Genomic DNA, 21,233 nt, shown 5'->3' with positions numbered 1-21,233 from the left:
CCTTTGGCCATAATATTTCAAGGATTAAAATAAAATAAAAAGAAATTCTTTATCTACTCTTATATTAAAACCTTTGCAAAATACATTTTTGTTAAAACAGCAGTTCTCTCATCATGTACAAGCAAATGGTTCTGCTTACGGTTAAATTCAGCCCAGATAATATTAACCAAAACAGGTAGTTTAAATTTCTAATAACTGCCCTCTATACTTAGCCAACTTGTACAGTAATGGCGTTCTACAGATTAGAGGACAAGAATGATGAATTAAATGGTCATATCAGATATGTCTGGATTTTTATATGGATTGTTATACTTGGATTGGTCATTACGTTGAGGCCATATTGACCCTTTCGCCGTCTCTCCTGTCCACAAAAATTTCTCCCCAACGACCCTTTGTTTTTCGCAGCATGTAATGTCGTTTTCTTTGTACATAATAACTTTCGTAGTGGATGAATTTACATGAATATTAAGTAAAATTATAAGGAAATAAAGCATAATGGAAAAGTAATAATATATCTGCTTATTTCTAACAGTAGGATTCATTTGATAACATCTGATCCAGGCGGTCCACTCCTGCTATTTTGTTGTTGTAATCTTTTACAATTATTGGTTTTTTTACAGTTCTTTTCAGTGTTTCAAAATCAGTCTTAGAGTTATTATAGATTGTACTCATCAAATGTATATCCTTCTTGTCTTCACAACCTCATTTTTTCTCTTTTTCTGCTCAGTAGACATTGAAGATCTCTCTATAATGTCTGATTAGTACTGCCCTTTAGGAGGTATTAGAACAAACAAAAATAAAAACTCAAACAAGTAAACATTTAGAAAGGGTTTTAAACATTTAAAAGTTTTAAAATGTAGAAGAACGCTTGAAGCGCGTTACGGCCACACCGCAGAAGTTTCACTTGAAAGCACTGGATGCGTTACATACGACGAAGAGGTTAATGAGCACTGTATGACATTTGTTGCTCTCACGGACCATTTTCTAAAACTACATCGCAAATACACATTCAATAGTTTTTTCTTGCATAGCAAGATGTGAAATAAAAAATAACATTTTAATTACCTTTAGTTTAATTAGAAAAGTTACCAAAAATATAATAAAATTTTGTATTCTAAAGAAACCCAAAAAATTTCATGATTAAACACTAATTTCAGCTTATAGATGGGAAAAGTATGGAGAATACCTAATACACACAAATAGTAAACATGTATCATCTCTCCATACTATTGCTAAGAAAAAACAGAAGTTAATGGATTTTATGGAATTTCAAAAATGCAGTTGAAAAAAATCAGTTGAAGTTCTAGAGTCTCCCTATAGAATAGTCACTGCTTATTCAATTCTTTCCATTCTTTGCTATATCATCACACATCGCTCTTGATTTACTCCCCATTTTTTATCTTATTCATCAACGCTATTGTCTCTGAGTCACGAATTACTCCCTCTCCCCCCAGAAAAGAACCAATTCACTCTAATCAGCAAATGGTTCTGATCTGATCCCATAACAGGGTGGCTCTGCCTATATCTAATGCATAGGAAATAGAACAAAATGTGCAAAATAATTACAATGATAATAAGCCAAAACTTTATTCAGTACGGAAATCTTAAAATCAAATTATATTTGACTTGAAGAGTGAAACCATTGCCATGTAATGAAATGCGATACCCCCAATAATGGTACACTCAGCTTACTAATCTTATTTGAAATCTACTTCAGTTATTCAAAGTATCAGAGAAGGACATTTTATATTTCTTACACATCTTTGCTAACTAACTACAATATTTTATTACATTACATTTATTTATTATTACATATACTAAATAATATTTTATTAAGGACATAACCTTTGCTTATGTTACACATTCATCAGACACACTTTAGTTCAGGTAATAAAACCTCAAACCTATGAAAACATAACTACATCTATGACAGCTTTTTTATATTTCAATAGAAAGTATATTAAAGCTGTATTTATGCAGAATGAAACAGAAACTTCATTTATATTATTTTGAATACTCACAGATAATAAGGAATCTGCTGAATTAGACATTCCACTATCTATGGAACCAATAGGACTATCAATATGCCTTGATTGTACTTCTTTATAATTTTCTCTAATTCTTCTTCCATACTAAAAAAACATGAATAATTAATATATTGAAATCACTACATATTAACTGAAATACGTGAAATTATTAAGATTTTATTGGATAATACTATTTAAACGTTTTTATTTTAATAAAGTATTCAAATAAAAAATTTTGGTTTCCATGTATACATTACCATTGGAAATTTTTCTTTTAATTACCATAATTAGATGCACACAAATACTGTATATTGCAACCCCATTCAAGAAATTTTTCTTTTAATTACCATAATTAGATGCAGACAAATACTGTATATTGCAACCCCATTCAAGAGAGAATATGTTAAGTTAAAGAACCAAATGGCCGGGTTCAACCAAAAGGTTGAACCAACAATAAAAAAAAGTTATTTTTTTTATTATTACAAATTCTCCTTAAAAACATATTCTAGTACTTAACATATGCTATTATGTTATCCTCTGGATATTCAGAATGTGATTTTATGAAATAAAATATTCATTGTAATATTGTTTCTGTTGCTCTTAGTAACAGAAGCATGGATATAGCCATATGCATTATAATTTTCAAAATTCTTTATTCTACTCAAACCAAATATTCTTCTACTAACACCGCAAATTTGATTTTAAAAAAAAAAAAAAAAAAAAATATCAGAAATCTATTACATAATACAAAGAAAATTTTCATTTTCTTAAAAATAACTAAATACCTAAAATTAATTCCCTAAAAATATATCAAACAATTTTAGAAGGAAAAAAAAATAAATAATCGAATATTATGGAATTAGCCTTTATAATACTTTTAAAACAACACAATTTTTAAATAATGAACTAGTTTTTTCTACAACATGAGCCATTTCATGTTAAATTGCCCCATCATTGGCCAAGTTGTTAAGACTGCTGAAATACTCGTAGTTCTGCCTGGTTTAGGTTTGAACCCAGGTGAACGGGCTAACTGAATGGCCGGTTTTTACCATGTGCAATATGAATATGAGCTAGTTTCCCTCAGAAAGTCCTCCACGAAGGCATCCCTTCTCTTAGACAGGTAGCCCTAGTGGCTTTGCCATTCTGAATTTATGCTTTGTAACCAATCCTTTAACATAAACTGTTGGACTAACTGCGACAATAAGGCTGCCCTCTGGTGAGTAGCCAGAGAAGTACTTCAGTAAAAGCCAAGGCTCCAACTTGATAGGTCGTACCAGACTTGATAGCTCTGTAACTTGATAGCTCTGTAATTTTTCTTAAAGTTAAATGTAATGTCCGTGTGTAACTTAAACCTGATTATAAATACTTGTTATACTATACAGGACTCTTCTATGACCCTATCTAAAACAAACCCTTCACAGCTTTTAATTAGAAGTAAGGAACTAAATTCGAAAGCTATTTATTGAAATTTCATGAAGACAAAAGGAGATGACTGCTTGTTTTAAAAACAGAACTTCAATAAACAAATATCAAAGTTATGAAATTTTGTAGAATACATAACAAATCTGGATTGCTTGCTTCAAGAACAGAACTGTATTACTTTCAGCCATCAAATATAATATTTATTAACTGTAGAAATTCAATGAGATGCTTATTTTAAAATAGTTGTACATCAAGTCAAGTATTAAATTATCCTGGAAAAGAATGAGAGAGCTACATTGATTAACTGTTTGCAAATTAATAGCATTTTTTAAAATTGCCACAACAACTTATTTCCTTCAAAACAATAACAGTTTAAATTAAATGCTAGAACTGCTTACAAAAAAAGCATCTAGTTTAACCAAATTTATTAAGATAAAAATAGTACGCTCTTATAACTGAGATGCTAAAATGAATAAATTGCTCTGTTTTAACTTTATAAAAATGGCCAGTATCAAAAGCAATGATTTATCAAGTTTCAAACAGTATGAAGAGCACCGACAATTTCATATAAATTGAAATTAAGGAAAAAGGGCCTAAAAAGTAGCAAATAAGTTAGAAAAATGGTTATGTTCATTAAGGAACTGGACACCTCTACTTGTTCAGCAGCTTAAAAACTGAAGCCATCAAAATAAACTCTTTACTGAATTCAAGAAGATTTGGGTTAAAAGTTTTATATTTAAAAAAAAAAAAAAAAAAACAGGGGAAAATAAGCCCCCCCCCGGGGGAAAAAAAAAAAAAAAAAAAAAGCCTTAATAAATAGTAGGAACTGATTCTATAAGAATTATGCAGAAACTCATCACAGATGAGAAATTTTATTTTAAATCTGATCCAAGTGGCATTCCTTTGTGCACATGGAGATAAAACCTGAAGAAAACTTCATTAGAAAAGTTATTGTACAGCACACTACAGACAAAGAGGGCAATGCCTGTAATTCCATCTTTCTTCCAGGAACTCTAATTGAGTCTGTTTATTTATATATCCATTAAATAAAAATTTGATTTCTTTCATTAATCATTATCCTCTTAATCATTACATTGAAGGCCATGTGTTAGCTACTAGCCATTATATAAAAGTCTATTTAAAAAAATAGAAAATTGATTTTTGCGTCTAAAATCAAATGTACTCCAAGCTAATGGTATGCCTTCAATGTACCCTAAACTAGCAGTACAGTGGAACCTTAAGATAAGAGCAACTCTATGTATGAGAAATTCGAGATACGAGGATATCTGTATAAATGGGCATTGACTCAAGTAACAAGCAATGAACCAGACTGTTAGTATGCATGGTGCGTTTCCCAATCCAGTTCGACTCGGGGAATACCCTCGTCAAATCGCTGTGTTCTTTGATCTACATGTTTGCACGCTTGTGAGTTAATTGTTTTTTTACATTTAACATGAAAATAATTATTTCACGATGCCTCCCAAGAAGACTGTTGCTTCAGATAATGCTGCAAAGAAAAAGAAGAAAGCCATGGTCATTGAAATTAAGAAAGAAATCATAGATAAACATAAGCATGGTGTAACAGTGACAGAATCAGTGGAGACTTATGGTTGTTCAACATCGACGATCAGCACTATTCTGAAAAAGAAGGAAGAAATTAAGGAATTTGTTGTGACCAAAGAAATTCCCATTACTTCCTAGCACCATCCAAAACTCTTAGATGATGTTGGGAAGCAGTTGTTGGTGTGGATTAAAGAGAAGCAGTTAAAAGACAATTCGGTGTCAGAGACTATCATTTGCGTTAAGGTGAAGAATCTGTACTTGGAGCTTCTCCGAAAAACATCAGTTACGTCGACTGAAGATGAGATGGCATTTAAGGCAAGCCAGGGATGTTTCGAAAGATTTAAAAACAGAACCTGTATTCACAGTGTTGTGCGACATGAGAAGGCTGAGAGCTCTGATACAGCTGCTGCTGCTAAGATCTGATTTCGGCCAGAGTTCCTACAATTTATTACTAGTGAAGGGTTTCTTCCCCAGTAAGTGTTTAATTATGATGAAACAGGTCTTTCTGGAAGAAAATGCCTAAGAGGACCAACATCACGAAAAAGGAGCAATCTTTGCCTGACCACAAGACAATGAAAGATAGGCTTACCCTCTTGTTTTGTGTCAATGAAAATGGAGATTGTAAAATAAAGCAATTGCTCGTCTACCACTCAGAAAATCCACAAGTTTTCAAGAGAAAGAAGGTGTAGAAAAACCGACTAAACTTGGTGCGAATGGTCAATGGCATAGCCTGAGTAACATGGCAAATTTTCATCAACTGGGTCAATTAAGTTTTTGATCCCTCAGTGAAGAAATACCTTCACTAAAATAAGTTGCCACTCAAGGCTTTACTCGTCTTCAATAATATTCTACATCCTTCAAGGCTTGAAAGATGATCTGTTGGAGGAATTTCAGTTACAGAAGTCAAGTTTCTTCCTCCCAACACCTCTCCACTTCTCCAACCTATGGACCAGTAAATTATTTCCAACTTTAAGAAGCTGTACATGAAGGCCTTGTTTTAAAAGTGTTTTGAAGTAACTGAAAATACAGTCAAAAGTCTTTAATCCAGATGTCCATAATCCAGAATGATCTATAATCCGGACATCAAAGCTACAAACTATCTGCACATGCGTAAACGAATAATGCATTTACGCATGCGCATGTGCGTTTATGCATGCATGTAATACGTTTACGCATGCACATTTAATGTATAACAGACGGTATAAACTAAACTAAAATTATCTATTTCAGTTAATGTTGCAGATTGTGTTATTCCTTAATCTTCTAATTGGATCCGGCTTATTATTTTTTGCAGACTGTTAGAGCAATTTTATAAAAGTAAGCTTGAACTTTCGATTATGTCAAAAAGAATTTCCGATTCTGGAGCTGCCAAAGGATCTACAAAGCAAAAGCATTTTTCGATGCCCATCAAACAAAAAGTGGAATTGCTGGAAAAAAAAAAAAAAAGGATAAAGGCATATCCTTTGTTTCTCTAACCATTCCAAAATCTGTTTATCAATTTGATGCTGCTCTATGGGGAGTGGGGGGGGGGGATGTCGCGGCGCGCAATGAACTGGAAGTTGATCTATCAGCACTATCCTCATCTTCAGGGCAGATGTTTTTATTTTATTTGGCTTATAATTCCTTACTAAATGCAGTATTTCATCTCGATGTACTCCGTCTCTGATATGATTTAAATCAAATTCCTCATCATTATAAATACCACAAATACACATCAAATAGTTTTCTGGTTGCAATTTTCTAATTTCAACTATGTGCAATGTATGCTTTACGTATGCGCGCATTGAAAAAAATGTTTAATAAAGTAAACAAATAAATATTAAGCTTTTTTTTTGTAAATTTTGATACCCTTTAGATTATAATTGCTCTTTATTTCATAAATTAAGGTTTCATATTTTTAATTTTATAATTTCTGCATGCCATCTTACCAGATTTAAACTGATGATCTATAATCTGGAAAAACCGATAATCCAGAATCACCGAAGTCCCGACGAATCCAGATTAAAGACTTTTGACTGTACAAGCCTGACTCTTAGAGAATTTCGGAAGGATTGCTCCAACATCCTAAATTTTTTAAACCTCATTGATAAGGCTTAAGAAAAAGTCTCAACGAGGTGTCTGAATTTAGCATGGAAAAAACTACTGTGGTCTCAAGAGTATTCCTGTCTTGGGTTTCGATCCCCAACTTGTGGACAACACAGTGCAGTTAGTCAAAGAAATTTTTCGCTGGGGAAAAGTATGGATCTGGATGAGTTAATGGAGAAGCATAGTGAAGAAATTAGATCAGACGAACTTGAAGGACTGAAGTGCATGATGTGGTAGAAGAGCTTTCGTTAGGGAAAGAAGGAACAGGAGATGAGGCTCTCTCTTCCAGTAAGATTAAAGAAATGCTGCCACAGTAGGAAGAAGTGAGAACTTTCTTTGAAGAAAACCACCCTATTAAAGCAGTGCATGGGCGCACCATGAACTTGTGTAATGACAATGAAGTGTTGCATTTTAGAGACATCTTAAAAATGAGACTAAATGAAGTGTTATTAGATAGGTTTAGGGTAAAATTCCCAAGAAGAGAAAGAGCCTTCCTGAATCAGAGGGAATATGGTTGTATTATTTAGCAGTGTTATTTATTAGGAAAAATTTATTTTTATGCTGATATTTTTGGGGGTGCAAAACAGATTGTTATATATATGTGGCAAAACACTAGTTGCTTGTTGAACTGAACTGAAGTAATCACCAGTTGATGTTGGTTTGTAATAAACAATGTGCCATGTGATCCTGTAGTAATGTCACTTATTTATTGACCAGTAATACAGTGCAAAGTTCGTAATCCGGACGTCCATTATCCGGAATGATCTATAATCCGAACCTCAAAGACACAAACTTTTTTTTTTTTTGTATGCTTTTACGCATGCACGTTTAATGTTTACGTATGCACGTTTAGCACAAAAAACGAAGCAAGTTAAACAACTTACATAGAAAGAAATGTTTAATACAGTAAACAAATAAATATTAAACTTTTTTTTTGTAAATTTTGATACCCTTTAGATCATAATTGCTCTTTATTTCATAAATTACGTTTCACATTTTTAATTGTATAATTTCTGCGAATTAACTGGATTTCCATTATTTTCAATGGGGAAGTATGTTTTTAGATATGAGAAATTCGCTATACAAGCTCAATGGTGGAACAAATTAAACTTGTATCTTGAGGTTCCACTGTATAAGAAGATCTGGGGCTTAAAAAAAAAAATTAAATTAAAATTAAAAAATAACACCTATTATTACATTCTTTCTCTAAAAAAGGGGGAACAAAGAAATTTTAGTAGCAATTTACGTATGCCCATCAAAGAATTAATTCAGTAATATTCTAATTTGGTATGTATTTAATTCGGCATATATTTGAAAATAAAAAGTCACTAACTTTGGCAAGTCTTAAAGCCACAATCCAACACTGTCGATGCTTCTCAGTTTCACAACAAAACCACAAAAGATTTCTGGAGTCTTCTTCAGGACAAATGGAATTCTAAAAGGAAACAATCTGATCAAGCACACATATTACACAAAAATATGCATTACAATTTTTTTTTTAATCTGCATGCAATTTTGATTAATTACACATGTTACACAATAACATACATCACAAAAAGGGGAATATGCACACAATTCAGCATTATATATTAACAGATCTAATTTGTAATAAATTTAAGATATCAAACTCCCATTAAAGTAAAATTTTTGCTTCAATGTCTCCCAATTTCAAGAAGTTACATTCATAAACATAGCAGTTTCAAAATAACATGAAAGTTTGGTACTTTGATGATCTGCACCCCATTGAAAATATTCATGAGGCAATGCACTATATAACAAAAACAGGCAATCTAGGACAGAATGGGGCACCTGGCGTCTACGAGAGGTGAGCAGGTGCATGCCCCTTGTCCTCCACTATCCAACACTTATCCAAGAATTAAAGGAGTTGGGTGAGAAACATGGCCTTACAGGGGAAGCTCAACAATGGCTACAGATTTGGGAACAGAGGGTGCAAGAAACATATTGTAATGCATGTAAATATAACAGAGAACCTAAAGCATAAGAGTAATACAATAAAAAAAATAGTGCAATATAAAGTAAATAAGTAAAAAATACATATTTTTAATGTATTTTTTACTTTAGCAAAATCTATTCAAGTGGCATCCCAGGTATGCATACATGGGCACAGTAGATGAGAACCGATTTCCGACTTCACATTCAATGGCTGTTTCTGTCTACAGGGATAGGAACACAGCAAAAAAGGTGTTTTATTATGGATGCTTTCATGTTTTTAATTTTGTTAACTGGTTGTATTTTAAGTAATTCTTAGTTTGCCACAATTTCTTAAAATGGCTATTGTCTTTTGTGGCTTAGCTTGATAATAAATCAGTCACCGACAGCTGGTGACTTTAAGCAAATGAGTGCAGATAATAAATAAGTATGAATTTTTCTTAAAAAATCTTACTATTTTAAGAAACTTTTTCAACACAAACGTAACCTTTTTTCCACCCGCAAATGATATGAATTAAGAATCAATTTTTAAAAAAGTATTATTAATACCATATATTTCCATATATAAACTATGAATTTTTAGAACTTTTCTAAAGCTAAATTTATGGGGGCCAGCTTATATATGGATCAACTTGCAAAAATGTAGATGCTTTTCCATTAGCTGGACTCAAGCAATAAATCCCCATATATAGTACTTTTTTTATTTATTTAGTTTATACTATTTTTTAAGTTAATGAAAAAATCATTTTAAAATAAATGAGTTATTTGTTTTGTTTTTGAAATTGTTCATAGTGTTGGTTTGTTGTGTCAATGCTTAACATGAAAAATCTGATATTCATGAAATTTGCAGCCTGCTAACAAAAAACGACCACATGCTCTCGTTTTTGCTTCTGACGTCTCTGCTAATTCAGGAAAATTTTTTTCCCTTCACTCCAGAACTTGTTTTTTATCCAAGAAAAAGTGCCGAGCAGCCCTATTGTTAACATTTTCAGCCAATGCGATCATCTGCAGTTTGAAAATCTGCTGCATACAAATTTCTCTTCCCACTCATCTTCCAGACAAAAAGTAAAATGGCACAGAAAATAAGACAAGCACAGATACCACAAATCGTATACAAGATAAATAAATTAATGGAAAAAAGTGTGCACTGTTTCATGAGATAATATTTCTCCATAGCTATTCAGTTAAGTGATGAGAAAAGATATCCACAAAAACAGCAATGGAATTTAACTAATTTAACTAATTTAACATGAATAAAACTAGGAACATACAAATAAGCAATTTCACAGCATTTTAATTTCGAAAATGCAGAAGTTTGTTTATGAGCTGCTCTTAATACAAAAGTTTCTTCGTGACCAATGTTTTACACTTAATCTTTATATTGGAAGAGAATCCCTCACTGGAAGACAACTTCTCAGTAGAAAATTTTAAATTAAGCAAAACAGCAACCTTGGGGGTGAAACTTGGGGAATTTTGAAGAATTCTTTTTACTCTTGAAAAAGAGGGACATATGTCTGATTAGTCTCAAAATTATCACAGAATTATTAATAATCTACATCAAATTAGGTAGTGTTTTTCTTTCCCTTTCTTTTTTGCCCAGTTTGAAATGACTCATTAAAATTGAAAATAAGCTTTTTTTGCAACATTTCTGTGGCATTTTGAAATTTTTTTTATCAATTGTGAAAGTATTTGGCGTTTTACTTCAGTTTAAAAAATTCATTACGAAGATCATATAACTGAATCATTGATCATAATAAATGAGTATTCCGCCTTTTTTTTTTATTTTTTTTATGACAGGGCTGGACTTCAGCAACTGCACAGCAATAAACCTCAGCAACTAAGCCTTTCACAATCATCAAGATAAGATTACTTAAAGGAAAAATGTACGAAAATTATATACATAGTTTCATCCACCAAGGAAGTTGTCAGGAATTTATCCAAGTGCGTTCCTATTAGTATTTCATTGCATAAATCAGTCTGTTACTAATGGATCAGTGTTCAGTAAAGGAATGTTTAATCAACGCAGTCACTTATTCAATCTTAGGGACAATCTTAGCCTTCCTCTTTTTTTTAAGAGCTAAACCATATTCCTCAACATAACTGAATAGTAACAGCCACAAAATTTTTATCAGCTACCTTCAGAATAGTAGTTTTATCACAGGGTGAATTTCTGTGAATTTATGAGATTTTCTAACATTCTGTGAATATTAAAACTTTTCTGAGAATGACAAATGAATCTTTGATTTTCGGATCGACTGAATTGTTGGCCACAGTAAGCAATGCAGTTTCTCTATTCTCATATATGACAAAGTGGGGTTTTAGCAATTGAATAACAACATCTGAATGATAGCATTAACTGTGATTGCATTAGGTAGCATCTACTGTAGCTTCAAATCAGGTTACTAGAGTTGAAATTAACATCGTTGGCATCTGGTGTTTTATTTAAACTTTGATTTTATTGGAAAATATTCCTACCCCCTTATCTGCTTGGCAACATTTTTGCCCTCATGGTTCCATGTTTGAACATTATGGGATTCCCCCCCCCCTTTGGGTTACATAAGGTTTTTGAATTTTGGATAAATTTTTGAAGAAAAAATGCACTCTCAGCTTATATTTGGAAACATACAGTACATCAAAATTTCCGATTCTTAAATTAACAGTACTGTTAAATGTATGACCAATATTTTCCATAGCAAAGCATTTTTACACATAATTTATACAATTTTAAACATTACCAAAAAGTCATTCTATTTAAAAGTTTTTAAAAAATATCTACATGTTAAAAAAATATAAACGAAGAAAAAATTCTAACAAAAAATGCAAGGCTTTATGCATAGATATTTAAATTCGTTATATATATGCAAAAAATACTTCATAAATACATGCATACACTGTATTTTATAAATACACACATAAAATACATACACTGAACTGTACATTTCTTTTATCTTTGTGATGAATTTTACATTTACTGAGTATGCGCAAGTTCTTGCATTTTTCAATGAAAACGTTTTGTTATACTGGCTTTTAATATGAATATATTCCCCATCATTGTTTATAAATTGTAGTCTCTTGAGTAGCTTTACCATCCACCCTTCTCCTGCAAAACTCTTTTTTTTTGTAGTGGAAGAGGTTTTGTAGTTCACAGCAATAATTTCTACACTGCAGAAGAAAGATTCCACTAAACATATCACAACAGAAGTATCCAAACTCTTGTAACTTTTATGAATCCAAACAAATGTGTAGGTCTTGCCAATGTCATGATGAAATACCACTCCTTGACAGTTTAAAAGCAAAGATTATTTTTTTTAAGAAAATGTAGGAGGCAAGGTTCAGCTACAGGCAGAATATCTCTGTATTTAGTACTTAATCTGTGGGAGAAAGCTCCTAACAGATAACTCCTCTAAAACCCTACTGGACACTTAGATGGATCGTCTGTAAACTCAATAATTGTTTTACAGAAAATTCCAGATATTTACTATGCCCACAAACAATCTAAAAATGCCCGACATTCTTATACAGAATCCAATCCCCCCCCCCCCCGATATTCTTTGATGCAAAAGTCCAGACGCGTTCTGCCAGTTAAAGTTGGGCGCAATTAATTCACAATGCCCCATCTTCCCTAAAAAATTATGAAGACAAATTTACTATGAATCCCAAGATATGAAAATCACTTTTCAAAAGATGTCTTGTGAACGTCTCCTTCTGCCACAATAATCTTGTCACATTTTCAATGACTTCCAGGGAGCTTTTATCTTCCAATTCCTGAGCCTCCCTGATCCTTCTGGCCTTTAAACTACCTTGCACTTTCACAGAAGCATAGAAATCAACACTGGCATGTGCACTCCCATGACAGTATTATAGCCACATATAATTAATTCTACATGCTTCTATGCACTACGCCCTTAATTATATTCAAATGGATGTATGGAAGAATATATCTGATATGTTTCTTTTAAACCTTAACTTTTCTTTCCTTAGAAGTAACAAGCAACGCCAATAATAGCCACATTCATTTGACAAAACACTAATAATACCACTAATAATACCCTACGACCAAACAAATAAATAAAAAGGTTTCCCTAGGTCAAAAGCGTTACCCCAATAAAAAGCACTTTTATACATACCCAAAATTTCATTATTTACAGCCTCCATTACTTTTTTTTTTTTTTACTTGCTTCTTCTCTTATAACTAGCAACTCGGATGCAAACAGAAATCCATTAAAAAATGCAAAGTTTTGGAAGTTAAAAGCTAAAGCATTAAAATTCATATTATCTATTATGTTATTGGGTTGGTAAGAAGCCAAAAAAGAAAACTATGTATTTTGTGTAGATTTATTTTAAATACACACAAATACTGCAGTAATTTAGTTTTACTCTGAAAACATTCAGAAAACGTGAACAATATTTCACATACTTATTTCAACACATGAACAATATCTTATTTTTACTCATTTATTTCTAAGAGAAGAAAGAGACAGAGATTGAAAACATTTTCATCCAGCATTTTTCAAATGTTTTCAATATCACAAAAATGGCAAGGCAAGTTTTCATTTTACACAATTAGGGTAAATTTTTAAAAACCTGATTAACAAGTTTCAGAAAATTTAATATCTTCACATAAATTTTTCTTTAACATGATGAAAAATACATTTATTAATCACTTACTTTTAAACAGAAACTGTATGATGTTGGAGTAGTATTGCTTCTATTTTCAATAGGTGTATAAATCTCATACTCTTTGAGATCCCGAAATGGCCACAGTGGTTGTTGTTGCTTAGTATCCTATTCCAACAAGCACATAATTAAAAATTCTATTTAACGTGTATGGTTTAAAGCAAATACTTATTTACAAAATATATAATACAACTGTTAAATTTACTCGATTTTATATACAATGGAATACTGACAATTTTAAATTTGCCAATGCCTGAAATCTGTGTATCCTGTCAGATATCCACAGCAAAATGCAAATTTAGGATATCAACTGGCAATGGGATTCTTCATTCCGTATTGAAACAAGTTACCATATTCTGCTGAACTTTGCTTTTAGATCTGACACAAAATAAACATTTTCCAAGAAGTGGCAAATTTAAAACTAGCACATAATTAAAAATTCTATTTAACATGTATGGTTTAAAGCAAATACTTATTTACAAAATATATAATACAACTGTTAAATTTACTCGATTTTATATACAATGGAATACTGACAATTTTAAATTTGCCAATGCCTGAAATCTGTGTAGCCTGTCAGATATCCACAGCAAAATGCAAATTTAGGATATCAACTGGCAATGGGATTCTTCATTCCGTATTGAAACAAGTTACCATATTCTGCTGATCCTTGCTTTTAGATCTGACACAAAATAAACATTTTCCAAGAAGTGGCAAATTTACATACAATTGAAGTAAACTGTTTTAAATGAGTAAGTTTGCTATAAATGCAATTTTGGTAGTTTTTTATTACTGCAGCAGCAGCCCAAATATATGCAAGTGCACTACTGCATGATTTGCGCCAAACATTGTGATTCAACATGTTTTGATCCAAACAGATTCTTCATGTAAGCTTTGATGAAGAAAACAAGACGAATTTCACTATTTTGCAATCGTCAAATGTTGAAGTTTCTGCCACTGAATTCTCGCTTCCCCAACAAAAAAAAGTCATCCATAATGAATGATTTTAATCAAATAACCATGATTATATTTTTATCAACAATGGGGTTGAATGAATTTAAAGTTACCTTTATATTTCAGGATACATGTTTCTGAGTCAACATGTTTGTTTAGCTGTTGCCCCATTATACAAGAAGTTAAAGAATTTTTAAGTTTCATCATAAGTGCAATTTTAGAGTACTTTTTTATTATCAGAATAGGAATTTCTAAATAACTTCATGATCTTCCTGCATGTGTTAATAATGAAAATGAATTTAGGACAAAAAATTATACAAGTGGATTAGACAGTATGTGATTTGAGGGGAAGGTAACTCAAACTAACTAGATTACACTAAAATTTTAAAGCAAACTACTGTAAATGAATGTTTGAAAAAAAATTTAAAAAAAGATTGTTAAAAAAGAATTTTGTATGCTTTTCAACCTTATTTTCTTTTTACGTAATTTTTTTTTTTTTTTCTTTTTTTTTTTTAAATTTCTTCATGAAAAAAAATCAAAAAGAAATTAATTGCTTTTATTTACTTTTTAAAATTTATGTATTCATTTTCATGCTAGTCTAAATATACTAGCTTTTATTTTATTTGAAATCCAAAACCTTTAAAATCCACAATCTTTAACATTGAAGATTTTTTTTATCTTCTACTTATATTAACAGAAAAAAACTTATATCAACTGAAGGCTCTCATGGAAGTATTTACCTTTTCAAAATTTAGTTTATATGATGATTCAAGACCGAATACAGAAGAATTAAAAGAGGTTAATATACCTTACTAGAATATGAAGCAGAAGAAACACAAAGAGTAGAGCCTTCAATTCGGAAGAACAGCCTTTTCCAAGAATCCTTACCAGGTTCTTTACACCACAAAAGACTTTGCACTACAGGTGACTTTTCCCCATTACTTAGTATGTTCTGAAAAGAAATGGATTAAAAAAACTTTAAAATATTGCAACCTTTCCTTTCCAATCATCAAAATGTTACTTAAAAATTTCTTTTTCATGAGAAGCAGTCTTTTAAACTTATAACAATCAAACTAAATGTATTTTGTTCTAATTTATATTCATTCCTAAGGTTATTTAAAACCTAAAAAGATATCTGTAGCCTTTCTTAGAGCAGCTAGAATTCAACAAAATTTTTCGTCCAACTTACCTTTCCATGGCATTTTTACCCAAAACTTTACTTACAAATTATACAATTTTTGGTTAGTTGGGTATTAGCTAGTAGTCTTCAATAAACTGCAAGCAGTACCTTACATAACTCTTTTCCTGCAAATGCTTCAAATTTTGAGGAAATTCCACATTCTTTTAAGAAAGATTTAAAAAAAAAAAAAAAATCCCCCCCCCCAATTATATCTTAGGGAGGAAGAGGAGAAGACAGCTGATAAAAATGACCTCCTTTTTTTTTTTTTTTCCCACCATCAGATCAATCAAAGAAAGTATGTATTTGCATTATGTCATTTGTCTGATAACCTTTTTTCAGCAAAAATTCTTGGAAGAGTATTTGTCTCATATTATTTTTTACTGCTTTCTGCATCCTTAATTTATTATCAAATTTGCTGAGAAATGAAGCAAAAGCAAGGAACAATTTCCATGCATGTGCTATTTTGCTCCCTTCTCCTCATAAAAATCATGACAGTCCCAATTCTAATGTAATGAAACTGCACACAGCAGAAATTGTACAATGGAAATACAGTATCAACAACTGCAAAGTTTATGAGTTAGAGATTGGTTTCAAGAAAATCACCTCTCTTCTTATTTAGTAGAATTTATGTAGAAACAGACCCAAATGGCAAAGAATAATACTTTATTTGATATAATTTTGAATGTAACTGCCAAGCAATTTCCATCAGAAATTAATATATATATACATAACTCAGTGCTGACATCAAAAATATATTTCATCACCAAAAGGACCCAACAGATTATTGGTAGCATATTGGCTGGTGCTCACTAACACCCAAATAACCAATTTCTGAAACATTGAACAAAAATGCATATATTTTTTGCAGCAATATTGTATTTGCATACTTTTAGCTAATTAATTAAAAATATAAATTAAAATAGTAATTTTCTATTTATGATTTTCTCCTAGAAAAGAAAGTGTAAATCTACTTCTAGTTAAAATTAGGAAATGTTAAAATTTAAGAAGACAGCGATAAACCTATTAAAAACTTTTAATAAACTTAAAAGAAGTCTAGTATTTGTGTTGGTATGCCTCAAATACATACATTTAAAAATAAAATATAAAGAAAAAGAATAATACATACATGAAAAATAAGGTAGAACAATAGATTACATAAAAAAATAAATAAATTACTGCTGATTTCTCAGAAGACTACTACTAACTTATCAAAGAGAATGAAGCCTCCCCCACAAAATCAGCAATAATTTGGGCATGACTTTATTTCGTCTCCCTTATATGTCTGAATAAACCATTAATCACAAAAGACTAATATATAAAATTTGAAAATAAATTAATTACTCAAGCACGAAGATAATTCCCCAATATGATCAAATAAGAACATATACACAAAAAGAGACTATTATAAAAACTGTGGGATATTTAGAAGTATCAATTAAAAATCTGCAATGAATGTAAGTGTAAGAATACTATACAATTAAGACTATTACATAATTTTGACACAATTATATGCATGTAAAAAAATATAAAGGCAAAAAAATATTACTCCTTACAGTTTAAATTCTACAGCTGCTGTTGTGAATCTTTTAAGTGAAAAGATTGGATGGAGATGTGTGTGTGTCTATAGGAAAAGCAAATATGCATATACTATAAATTCTTAATTTTAATTAAAAACACCCTCTCTTCAAGAATATGTATTGCACCATTTTGCATCATCATGTCTCAGCACTGCAAAAACTATTGCCCAGTAGCTGCTTTAGACTGAAACAAAAAATTCAAGCCCTTAAATACTACAGCTACATCATTCCCCCCCCCTGCTTCTACAGAAGCATGTAATTAACTGCTTGGCCACATAATCAACTGCTAACTTGCTAACATGTAATCAACTGTTGTCACAATATGATTTGCTTATTTAAAATTGTGGGTGCAAATTGAACCATCTGCAGCATGTACTTACAACGAATTGTTTATGTCCTGAAAACAAAATTGAATACTTAATTTTCATGCTGATTACAGCTGTGTTACTATACATTGTTATGCCATCACAATAGTTACTACTTTTAGCACAAAAAGGGGAAATACTAAAATTAAAACAAAGAATTAAAGAGCTTTCACCAATTAAAATTAGAAGTTTGCTTTCATATTTTTAATCTTACAGTCAATAAGAAAATATACTTATCTCTTTGTTGACTACAAAAACACAGTAAAAGCTCTCATGGCAACCAAATCCCTAAAATTATTATCTCCAAAATTCAACATATGTCTAAAAACATAAATAAATACTGATATTGAGAATCCCTTATTTAGAAGATCTTTTCCACATTAAGTAAACTTAACTGAACATTTGCTGTATACTTTGCTATGAGTATTCACTCCATAATAGAGTCTGCTTCCTCTTTTTCCCCGATTTGTTTTTGAGAAGTGGCAACCAGAGGAAATAAGAATCTAACTCTTGAAAAACAGAATAAACATTTGGTTAGTTTTGATGTTTGTAATAATTGTACCAACAATTTTTAGTGTAAATCATAAAAGTTCTATCTACGGTAAAAATCCACATATTAATTTTCGAATCATTTTGCATCTTTCAGAGTTCATGCTCTCCCAATCTTATTCAATTTATGATGTGAACTGTTTCATACCCTTTGACAATTAATTTTTAAGTATACATTGCTAATACACCACTGAATAAGTACACATATTTTTATATCACAATATTTTACTTTTTGACGACTGTCTGGTGTCTAACAAAAGCATAAGGGCAAAGTTCAAATACTATTACCTGCAGAGTGACAAATTTTGCCAAATCTGGTGATTCAGATAAACAGTCCAATGGAACAGATCCCAGATCCAGCATAGACAGAGGAAAAAATTGCTATAAGAAAAGAAATACAGTCTTATTTATATATCTTCATGCAGGAAGAAAAATTATTTAATGTCAATTAATTTATAAAGTCAATTCATTACAGTTTCAATTTGACTGGTTATATTATTATTCTACTTTCAAAAGTATTTTTTAAATTTCAGAACATAAAAATATTAATTACCTGTGGTGTACGAAAAAATTCATATTTACAAAAGTCCTGTTTGAAAAGAAATTTGTTCCCACTTCCAGAGCCTTCTTTTTGGTGATTCCATAATGCATATACCTGTAGAATATCTTCATGGTCTTCTAAACTGCGTTCTGGGAGAGAGCAGAATATATTTCTTTAGATGGATAGATTTTAAAAAGCAATAAAACAAATTAATGATATTTGATTTAAAGAGAGAAACATGTAATCAGTCTAGAAATATTTTGGACTGATGTTATTTCTCTCCACATGGCAATGTTACAGTGATGCTGAAAGATGAAAGACACAGCCATACAGTTCTTTATCTTCCATGCAAGTTTTATTTTTGCAAGATATGTGTACTGCAAAAAAAAAAAAAAAAAAAAAAAAAAAAAAAAAAAAAAAAAAAAAAAAACCCTTTTTTTTTCATATAAAAATGTTTTCATGTACAATCAAAACAAAGAGAAACATATTAATGGACTTAAAGTGAAATTTATCAGCAAATTTAGGAAAAACTGAACCAGAGTGACAGCCAGTATGAAGAATCACTGATATAGTCATGAGTGCAATTTAAGCAGATTGGATGTTTCTAAGAAGCGTGAGAAGACATAGGATAATGTGACAGCAGATCTCCCAACATCACTCATCGATGAAAGACTGTTTACATACTGTCTTGTGTAGAGCATGATTGACTATAAACTGTTAGTATGTTTGTGATTGTTAGTATGATTGTGCAACAGTTAAATTTAAGGAAAATGGCTTGTACAGTGCGGAAAAAAAAGGGGGGAACAGTTCTATATCTCCCGTTCTACTGGGCCGATTGGCAACATTCAAATTGTGTTTTTCATGTCTTGAAAGCGTGACTTAGGATATATATTAGATTTATACATAGCACTATCCTAACATAGGTATTTTGACACGAAATTGGACTTTTTCTGACATAACATACCAATTTTTTTCCATTTTTCGATTCTACAACTTAAATTATGACAGATTGCCAAGTTTTGTAAAAAATACTACGAGTAGCCTTTTAAAAATTAGCTCTCAAAATTTTAGCTCCTCAATGTTAATTGAATTTGGCATATATTTATTAATATCTCTTTTTTGATTTTCCCTTTCATATTTCGAAATTTAGGTTCATTCCAAATATAATTCACCCATTTTTTGTTTTATTTTTTAAATTTCTATTTTTAAATAATTTTTACAAATTTTTCAAAAACATTTTGAATTATAACCTACAAAATTTTTACCATCATGTTAAAGTAGGTGTAGTTCTAAGCATACAAAAAATTAGAATTTTTTATTCAAAATTTTCTAAGATATACACGAATTTACATATTTTCAAGTTTTGAAATTTCGCATCTTTTTTTGATGGATGATAATGCCAAATGTGGTTTATGGATTTTTGTTGCAGTGAATTGCCACAGCTATTTTTAACCTTACATTTCAAACAAATTTTTATGGAGAATTAATTTTATGAAACTTTTCCCCTCAATGATGCGTAATAAATATTTATTAATACTATATGAAAAGTTATTTTTTTAATTATAGAAGATATTATTCAAATTTTTAACTTTTTTTAAATTTCTTTCTTTCTTCCTTTTTTTTAAAAAATATTTGTGAAAGTAAATTTTTACCTTCGTCGTGTTATGGTCTGCTACTTTACTTTGACTGCATTTAAATTGAATTGTCTAAAACTGAGAAAGTTCATTTGATGTTTATTTTCACCATGTTTTTAAGCAAACAGGATGTTGACAGTTTGGGGGGGGTCATATCCCAGCTTTAAAAATTATATATATAAGTATAAATTTTTACATTAATACTCTTCGAGAGAATGATTTAAGTAGCTAATTTTCTCTCGTGTTATAGATTGTATAAAAACATGATCTTTAATATGATTTAGATTGTTTATAGCTGATATAATAATTGGGTTACTCAGTGGTACAGATTAAACACTGCTGGACTGTTTTATTTCTTTGTCATTCAGCAAAAAATCTTTTAATTAAAATATTTATCCTTTGGCCTTTCCTTTAAACTTCACTTATAGTTAAAATGCCTAGAAAATAAAAAGCTGTCTGCAACTGAAACGCAGTTGATGTAATTGATATTTTAAAAAAATTGACAAGAATGCAAAATTTATGGAAGTGCAACAATCGAACAATCTTAATTTTCTTTTGGTGAGCACTGAAAATAAATGTAGAAGGAAAGAAGAAAATAAGGGAGAAAAGTAAGCAATAATTTGAAGGGGAAATTTGGCTGTCAGAAATACCAAGATGTTTCGAAAAGTTGGATGCTTTTGAATATACTTTCAGAATATTTCAAGGAATT

The 21,233-nt window shown here is 30.8% G+C and overlaps 1 protein-coding gene across 7 annotated transcripts in view; it reads right to left on the bottom strand.

The window, feature by feature from the left end:
• LOC118194145 (growth factor receptor-bound protein 14-like) overlaps positions 1 to 21,233 on the bottom strand; it is a 248,475-nt gene that overhangs the window by 38,006 nt on the left and 189,236 nt on the right. For all 7 annotated transcript variants that reach the window (XM_085806550.1, XM_085806547.1, XM_085806546.1 and 4 more), the window contains 6 exons: positions 18,903 to 19,039; positions 18,638 to 18,730; positions 15,487 to 15,630; positions 13,716 to 13,832; positions 8,431 to 8,532; positions 2,022 to 2,132 (listed from right to left, as the gene is read on the bottom strand). In XM_085806550.1, coding sequence (XP_085662676.1) covers positions 2,022 to 2,132; positions 8,431 to 8,532; positions 13,716 to 13,832; positions 15,487 to 15,630; positions 18,638 to 18,730; positions 18,903 to 19,039 — 704 coding nt within the window. The remainder of the gene's footprint in view (positions 1 to 2,021; positions 2,133 to 8,430; positions 8,533 to 13,715; positions 13,833 to 15,486; positions 15,631 to 18,637; positions 18,731 to 18,902; positions 19,040 to 21,233) is intronic.

Source organism: Stegodyphus dumicola, chromosome 12, assembly GCF_044657685.1.
Source record: "Stegodyphus dumicola isolate Sdum_Otavi_A_Nest chromosome 12, ASM4465768v1".
Taxonomy (NCBI): domain Eukaryota; kingdom Metazoa; phylum Arthropoda; class Arachnida; order Araneae; family Eresidae; genus Stegodyphus; species Stegodyphus dumicola.
The sequence above is the reverse complement of the archived record's forward strand: the minus strand, read 5'-3'. Positions and strand labels throughout refer to the sequence as shown.